Source organism: Salvia hispanica, chromosome 6, assembly GCF_023119035.1.
Source record: "Salvia hispanica cultivar TCC Black 2014 chromosome 6, UniMelb_Shisp_WGS_1.0, whole genome shotgun sequence".
NCBI lineage: Eukaryota > Viridiplantae > Streptophyta > Magnoliopsida > Lamiales > Lamiaceae > Salvia > Salvia hispanica.
This window is the reverse complement of record NC_062970.1, coordinates 12,051,059-12,060,273: the sequence shown is the minus strand read 5'-3', so window position 1 is coordinate 12,060,273 and position 9,215 is coordinate 12,051,059. Positions and strand designations below refer to the sequence as shown.

The 9,215-nt window shown below is 35.6% G+C and overlaps 1 protein-coding gene across 1 annotated transcript; it reads right to left on the bottom strand.

Moving 5' to 3' along the window:
* Window positions 1–6: 6 nt before the first annotated feature.
* Window positions 7–8,608, bottom strand: LOC125196284 (coatomer subunit beta'-2). Its single transcript, XM_048094735.1, has 24 exons — window positions 8,463–8,608; window positions 8,163–8,183; window positions 7,999–8,060; window positions 7,569–7,623; window positions 7,025–7,061; window positions 6,597–6,922; window positions 6,370–6,501; window positions 6,136–6,284; window positions 5,897–5,965; window positions 5,408–5,558; window positions 5,275–5,340; window positions 4,734–4,922; window positions 4,257–4,397; window positions 4,085–4,159; window positions 3,841–4,017; window positions 3,649–3,740; window positions 3,354–3,470; window positions 2,365–2,479; window positions 2,115–2,186; window positions 1,682–1,878; window positions 1,512–1,605; window positions 1,230–1,336; window positions 876–1,002; window positions 7–306 (listed from the first exon to the last, which is right to left on the bottom strand). Exons 1-24 carry the CDS (start codon window positions 8,463–8,465, stop codon window positions 118–120), a joined length of 2,763 nt encoding a protein of 920 aa, XP_047950692.1. The 5' UTR covers window positions 8,466–8,608; the 3' UTR covers window positions 7–117.
* Window positions 8,609–9,215: the final 607 nt, after the last annotated feature.

Genomic DNA, 9,215 nt, shown 5'->3' with positions numbered 1-9,215 from the left:
CAGCTAATAAAATATAATAGAGAGACTACAGAAACTGGGCAACGCAGCAGCTAGAAGAAAATCAATTAATCACCAGCAACAAAACTAGGAATATCACACCGGCCCAACCAATTGCTTTTAGGCTGACGGTTTTCCTTCATTATTCGTACCCCACTCTTCCTCAGCCTCACTGCCATTAACAAGTACAGCACTATCAGTTGAGTCAGCATCCACCACAACAGGCTCTTCCTGGCCATCCTCATGCCCTTCTACAGCTTGCTCGTCAAGTTGTGTTTCTTGTGCATCATGTCCGTTCTGCTCAGTATCCTGGACAAAAGTGATAAAAGGTAAGAAAGGGGAATGAACTTGGCATGAACGAGATAATACAAACATAAGTTCCAGAATGTTAGTATCTGCGCTATTAGCAGGATGTGACAAATACATGACATAATTTTTACGAGTTCAATTCCACATATGAGAGTGTTTGGCTAAGCTAACTATCTCATAAACCTTTTTGGATGTTATATCTTTTTTGAAAGGTTCAGATGTTAAATCTTAATTAATATACATTGTTGCAGTGTTTGGATGATGACCAGATTAGGTAATGGCAAAGGTCATTGAAGTGGCCAAAATATAAGTTTTCATCTCTTTCTCAAAGAAATTTTGGTTCCCTAAACATCTTTATTTTTGAAGCAAATAAGATCTTTATGTTCTTTTTAAAATCAATGTAAAAACAAATTGAAGGTACTTATAAACTCTAAAAATACTTGTAAGTTGTTTAAAGATCTTACAAGCTAGCTCACCCTCTTGACAAATTGTGAAGTAAATAGTGAAGGAGAATAACTTCATATTGGCTGAAGCAGATTGGCTTTAATAGGAAAATAGTTCACCGATACCTCATAATCCAAGTCACCATTTTCTTGTAGTTCTTCTTCCAGTTGCATGCTTCTAAAAGTTTCTACAAGACTTGCTGTTGATCTATCAGCATGCCGCACATATTCAGATGCTGGAGGATATTTGCCCCTACAAAGATATGGAAACAAATATCTTACTTTTTTCAATATGTCCATGAATCAAGGCAACAGAAGGAAATTATATGCTTTAGTTCCATAGCTAACTAATTTGAACTATATATTAATACGCCTCTGCAACATTCATCGCAGAAAGCAGGGCTGGGCAAAAGATAAACCTACAACTGATAGGTGATTTACATACAAAATAGTGATGTAGAAATTATCAAAATAGAAGACCTTGTCTCTGCAGCATTGGCTTCAACAGAAAAGGCAATTTGCCAATCATCAAACATATTAGGATATTCTTCTGGATCAGCAAGAGACTCAGCAGCTTTCTGATTGATCTGCCAATAGTAGTGGAGCCAAAATTAACAACAAAAAAAGAATATCATAAAGGCATCCAACCATAGTTATTTATTTTTTTTTTATTTTTTTTGTGGTTTCTATGGAATGCATCTGCAAACTATCCTAAAGCAGGACTCCTACTATTAAGAAAGTGAATAGTAGCAAGATGCGGACCTTGCTGAGGTCCTTTCTCCAAAGAGAAACAATCTCCGACACTTTGCTTGGGAGGTATGACCGTGCCATCAATGCAGCCTCAGGAATCCGATTGCTTCAAAGGACTCGCGATACATTAGAGTTATTATAAGCAAACAGTGTATTAAGCATCCAAAGTAAGGAAAAAATACCTGTCAATCAACAGCTGAAGGCAGTCCTCCAATTTACCCAACATAAATAAACAAAGGAATGCAACATTATTTTTCCCATGTTCTTTGGCAAGAGAAGCAAGTTCAGAAATCCCCTCAGCATTGCCTAAAGAAGAGTAGAGTAGCAACAAACCACTCATGTCATTTGCTTGCTTCAAGCACTCTTCTGCCATCTCCAGCTGGACCACAATAAAGAAGCATAAACTGTTAGAAAGGAAGCCGCATCTGGACCAATTTAAGCATGCATGTAATCAAATCAGTTAGTTGAAGCCTGGATGAGGATAAATGTGCCGTCTAGCACCCAGATTAGAAAAAACTAAAAGGAATTCAGGGCAAAAGGAATTTAGCAGTTAAACATTAAAGTCTTTTAACAATAACCACCATGTTTTAGCTTATATAATAGTCAAGAGAATACCATTCCAGTAGACAAGGCTAATTCACCCAATTGCTTCCACTTAGACTCACTCTGTGCTACTGTTGCAATTTCCTGCAGTAAAAACCACATGTTGCACAATAAGAACTACATACTCAATCCAGATTACATCAATTGAGCATATAACATGAAAGATATTCTTCCAAGGTCTGCAGCATCAAAACAAATTTGACCAAAGAATTTTGAATATATATAGAACTCCGAATAAATAAGAAAGGTCAACTCCATTTACCTTAGCAATTGCTAGTTTGCCTAGCTGTATGGCTAACTCAAATCTGTAATCAGGATCTGTAGCAATTTCGAGTGCATCTTCTATCATACCGCGTGATTCCAAGAAACGAGCGACACTGCATGCAGTATGATTTTCTATGTTTATCAAATTTAATAATTGGGTGCAGGAAAATGAGTCAGAAGCAGGTTGAATGTGTAGTGATACTAAGAGCTATCAATTGAGCCAACAAGAGAGAGATAGAGAGAGGAGAGGGGGGTAAGAACAGGGAGTTAAGAAAGTTACTCTTTCTTGCATTAGAATCTTCAAGAATCACTATTTAGTAAATACTCACTCTGTCCATTAATAACGTCTCAAAAAAACTGGGCATTGAGATTAAGAAGGGAGTGTTTAGACTATAAAATGGTGGTAGCCGACTTGCTTAAACTCAATTGAGTCAATGAAAAGTGGGAGAGAGAAAATAAAAAACACTTTAACCAAAAATTAAGAGGGACCCACATGATTCATCTAGTACAATTAGGACCCTAATTTATCATTTTTTTCAACTGAGACATTATAAATGGAGCAGCCCAAAGTGGAGATTGAGACATTATTCATGGGAAGGAAGGAGAAGTAATGAACTAGAATCAGTCAGTTGGCAGCCAAGGAAAGACAATATGAGAATGTTAAATCTAACATATACTCCCACAATCCCCAAAAAATACAAGGTGTTCTTTTTATGTCTATAAAGAATAAAAGTACACGAGTAATTGTATCATAAATGCAGGACCACAGAGCAAGCTAGAACAAAGAAAACCAGATTGATGTGCCTAATTAGTTTAGTGAATAAGACAATAAGTTGATATTCAACTGCTCAAATTTGAAAGAAAACTGAAAAGTTTTCGATGATGCTGCACATGAAAACAACAAGTTGACTTAGTTTATCATGATTCAGGAATATATTATTCAGAGAAATTAAAGTAAATAACTAAGATGTTTAGATGTTAACAAACCTGTTGAGATGTTCCTTTGGAATTGATGGTAAGACCTCATTCGCCCTTTCGAAGTCACCACGCATTACAAGAGTCTTGTATTCAATCAAGCTGAGCAGCAATGTATATCCGACAACACTGCAAGATACAATAAAGGTCATTTTTAAAATTGAACAAGAACAGTCTATTCCCCTCACATCAAGAAGGAGGTCACAAATAATTTCTTTACTGGATAACGATTGTACAAACTATTCAAATCTGATAGTCAAAATAAAACAACACAGGCTGTTTCCAATAGGTATCATGAATCACTCACTTAAATTCTTTGTCAAGGAGATAAACACGACTTTGATTAGCAAGATACCCAAGCAGGTACATGGGTCGGTCTAAATGAAACATTGTTGTCACCTAAAACATCACATAACACAACATTTTTATCATACAATCTGGAAATAACATTTTAAAAAAAGATTTATGATATAAGTACATATGGTGACATTAGTCCTACCTCACCACCCACACAGTAATTGAGCCTCCAGGAAGAGTTATTGTAAATGAAACAATCCCCAACCCAAAGTCCAGTCCGTACTCGTTCGTTAATCTCATAGAGAAGCTCAAAAGCATCTTCCACACCTTGTTCATCTACTGATCTCCCACTATCCAGATGAGCAGAAACAACATCACGCTGCAACATGCACATGCCTATTCAGTTACACTTCCCAAAATGGATACACTATGAATACAGGCCTTACGTTGTATTTAAGTATGTAGAATGATGTATCACTGGAAATGGTCACCAAATCACCGCTGTCAGCCCAGTAGAGATTCTGGAATATATATCACCAAGAAACACATATAAAACATAACTGATATGGCCGAGACAGTAAGATACATACCAAATATCTTAATCTGAAATTTTCTTACTTTAACAGTGACATCAATTCGGCGTATCAGCCTACAATCAGCCCAATCATAGAAGCAAATAAAATCATTTGAACACATTGCCAACAAATTGCCACCATATATACGCTCAGCAGAAAAGGTGGGTCTGATACTTTTCTTCTCCTGAAACAAAACACTGAATCGTCAAGACTAATAGTCAATAGATGAGCTAAAAACTCAATATAGACTACTGAGAAGGTTTTATTATGGACTCTACATGAACATTAATCATTTTCTTTATTAAGAAGAACCACACATGCACATTAAATAAGTAACGAAACAGTACTACTGTACGACTGTTAAAATGCACTTTAGCAACGCTGGAACCAAAACTGGAATAAACTAAATGCAGTACTTGAGAAAGAGCACTGAGCAGCTCGAGCAAAGCAAGAAAGTTGGAACGCTGACTACTTTTAATTCTATATATTACCATAACAGAAATGTTAATAAGAAATGAACCTGGAAATTTTTGGAGAAAATCTTAATCTTTGATGTGCTTTCTCTAACAGCGTATTCTCCTTCGGTTGACCAAACAAATTCCAGAGCCGAGCCAAATGATCTGTTTCTCCATGCCAAAGCTGTGTATATTATGTATTCACCATCTCCACATACAACAACAAACCTACCATTGGGATTGTGCTTTAAGCTCTGCCAGATAAGAAACAAGGAGAAAAAGGACAAGTTAACAATATGACAACCTAGAAAATAAACAGCTGAGCTAGCTTACTTGAGCTTTATGCCTTTATGAAACAAGAATACAATAGCAAAGAATTAAAAATGTCTGATTTTTGTACACTGATTATCCTTAAGAAGTATGCAAAATCTTTTGAATTACTGAAAATTATTTTATTCTAATTGCATGCGAGGCATTAATTTTTTAAAAGTAAGGCAAAAATGATAGAAACAGAGGAGGCTGAAAAGATAACCATCCATTTTCTGATACACAATAACACTTCAGAATGCTAAAACATGTTCAGTGTTCATATAAGTTAAAAAATACCTGTGGATAAAGATCGCAATTTCCCAGTTCCTTAACTGCCAAGGGTAGTCTCTCTCCATCAGCAACCTGAGATGACTTACTCAGAACTGCATTCAGCTTTTAATTGTGTTGTTAATTTCAAGAGAAACCATACCTCATAATCTGCCCCAACAGTCTTGATGTTGACAGTCTGAATTTCATTATGCTTGGCCCAAATTATTTTCCCTCCGTTGTCCATACTAGCAACAGGTACCTCACGACCAAGCTTTACCATGATCGTACCTTCATCATAACCGATTACTACCCTGAACATCGAGTGATTCAGATGTACAATCCAAATAGAGAAGGCACACACATATAAACAATTTTGTTCTACAGATAATTCTCTATCGTTCAAAAACTGGTAAGATATCTAGAGTAAAAAGAATTAACTTAATGTCATAAGTTTATTCAGCATTGAGATTAAAAAATGAAGTATACAGTTACTCAAAGTACTTTTTGCAGAAAAGACTATAAAATTTAAATTCAAGATTGTTGAACAATATAGAAATTTGGGACTTACGGAAATATGCATTAAAAATATTCATTAATAGATTATAGAAACCCAAACCACTAAATTCAGTCAATATGCAATGGGACTTACCTTCTCGAACCTTTACTGTAGCCAACTGCCCAAACTCTTTCAAGACCATAATTCAGTGTGTTTTCAAGTCTGTGAAATGATACAAAGGTGAGACATCTCATGCAGAGAACATGGAAAGAGAAATTAATGTTATGCAAACAGTAAGGCATGATAGTTCCGAACCATGAAATCAATACGAAACAAACGAATACAGTGCTGAGTGGGTGTAAGTATAAAACTCTCTGTAGAATACAGGTCACCTGTAAGTGGTTGCATGCCAAATGCGGACAGTACCATCCTCAGAACCGGTTATGATAATGGGAAGTTCGGGATGGAAGCAAACTGCAGATACATTGTGTGTGTGGCCTTCTAATGTCTGCACGCAGCTCTTTGTCTGGTAATCCCACACCTATTTTCAAGTTTTACGAGATATTTTAGATTATTGTATCAGAGCTTCACACTCCATAAGGCTAGAGGTAGAACAAGAGACAAACCTTAGCAGTGTGATCATCAGAACCAGTAATTAGATATGGCTTATCACCACCAGTAAAATAATCTACACAATTGACTCCTTTCAGATGAGCATCCAAGGTAAAGTTTGGATCAGGAGAGCCAAGATTCCAGATCTATGAAAGCAATGTTGCAAGCTTATAATACAATGTCAAGTGTACAGAAAAAAAAAACTGGAAAACGGTTTATCAGTGGGCAATTCCATCCATACCTTTATAGTGCGGTCAAGTGAAGCACTGGCAAAAGTATTGGTATCTTTCGGATTAAAAGTCACTTGCATAACATAGTGAGAATGACCCTCAAATATTTGAGTGCACAACCACCCCTTCTCCCAGTCCCATAGCTTTATTAGCATATCATCGGAGGATGACAGCACATAGGGAAGAGAGGGATGAACAGCCACACACCTGATATAATCTGTATGGGCCTCAAACACTTTTACCTTATCCATTGTATTATAATTGTACACACGAATGAACATATCGTCAGCACCAGCGACAACCCACTGCTTTCGTGCAATAAATTTTGCTGATCTAACTGCAAGATGATGTGGTAGTAGGAATTAATATAAACATATTTTTCATCACATTAAAGATTTTCTAGTATCCAAGGAATTCAATTTTGATTTTAATCATGTACCTGGTAATTCAGTAACCTCAAAAGATTTAACCATTGTCTGTAGCAGCAGAAATTCAGTTTCAGAACATTAGTTTAGAGTGCGAATCAGAAAGTATATTTGTAAGCTAGTTACAGACTATCTGACACATAACCAATGTGGCAAACTTATTATTCTACAACAATATTAACTGTTCTTAGAGAAACTAGCCTCTTGAAGTTGAATTCTATAGCTATGCTAAGGGAAGTTGTAGACAAAATCCACCCCACATGGCCCAGGAAAGTACAGGCCTGGGAGTTAGGTCTCATATGATATGACACAACACTGAGTAGCTTTTTTTTTTCTTCTGGATACACTGGATGAAGATGATTAACAAATTGTAAATTTAAACAACAGAAATAGAGTTAACTTCATTTCTAGCAGATATCTGTAAAACTAATTACTCTAATGGATGAGATATCACACAATCTGTAGGTTGTTTAAACTCTAAAACCTTTTTATTATGAAGTTACAAAGAAGACCAACGATTGAATCATATATCATGATATCGGATGTGCATTCCCCTACCTGAGTCTGGTAGTTCCAAATACAAACAATCCCTGAATACAAACTTGCCAATATCCTGTAAATGCACAGGAAACATGAATAAATAAAATTTAGGGATGGCCAACGTGGAGAACTGAAGAAATAGATCAATGTATTTCATCCGGAACACAAACAACGTAACCACTATTGCCTTGATGCAGCACTGACAAGTATAACAATACCCAGAAGCTGACTAACAAAGTAACCGCAATGAATATGATGTTTACGTGTTGATCTCTTAAATTTATAACTAGAACAGATCTGGTGAAGTGTACAACTGATTCAGTTGCTGTGTCCCAATCAATAATAGCAACTAAATAACCGAATCTTTCAACAGAAATTATTTCCACATTGCAAATTCAAATGCAAACGCAACAACTAGAACGCATTAGTTGATTGCGCAGGAACATACCATGGCTCTGTTGGATGTAGATCCACTGACTTTACTCTTTCTGATCGTTGAGCAAGTTTCCTCTGATGAATTACAAGGAAATATATAGAAAGTCAGCTAAACACCCTTATCCGATGCAGAAAAGGAAATTCACCCGCTTAATCTAAATTGAACGCTTTTGGTACCTTGATTTCTAATCTGAGCGGCTGCACCAAATTCCAGAAGAAAGCAAACAACAAAATATGAGTCAGTAAACAACAACATTACCTCAGATCTTTACAAAACAGAAATTAAATCCCAACAAATTGCCAATCTACTGCTCAAATTCAAAGCAATCGACACGTCGAGTCTCATTACGAGAATTACAAGCAAGATCAATCGGAACACAAGTTAACTAAGATCAATTCGAAAAAGGATGGTAGATCTAGCAGACAAGCGCCTTTTGAGAATAACAATTGAATTCAGATAGAAGCAGAGAGAATCACCATTTTCACAATTGGGAAGTCCTGGAGATCGGAATGTAAGATCTGCGAAGTGTGCGTGAGTCGAGAAACACGCACTTGAATACTGAGATCAAGAGAGAGAAAGTGCGCGTAGTAGTATATGAGGCTATGTTTGTGTAAATTTTTACGACAGTGATGAAGATAAATGAAATTCTTTATTTACTATATCTTCTCATGATAAATTACTTTTATAGACAATCGTTGGTGCTATATGATTTCAGTACTACATTTGAAAATGATTTATTGAAAATTTTGATTGTCCAAGTCAAATCTAGTTTTAAATGTCTTAAGTAAAATTTTGATAAAATTCGAAATTCGAAATTCAACTTCAAGATCATACTATTATGTTTATAAAGATAGTACGTTATTCTTTTGGTAGAAAATATATATGTGAAATTTTGATACACTATTAAAATTCACGTGTTAGGTGTGTATCATTATTTTGATAAAGGATTTGCATAAGTTGTGTGAGATTTGTGGTTTCAAGATACAATTTTCATTTTCTCTCTTTTTTCTTTTCTTTTCGGAAAGTGACGAGAGTCGACTCTTTATCTGATAATAGTAGTAGCAATTGTTATTGTATTTATAATATTTTCATATATTTTTTTTAAAAAAACAAAGTCAATAAATAAGATCTTAGCTTAATTAAGTCAAAGAGAGCAACCGATTTGTCTTTTTGAGAATGTATAGATAGGCATTGATGGCCTTATCAATTCTCACAAACACCATAACCAT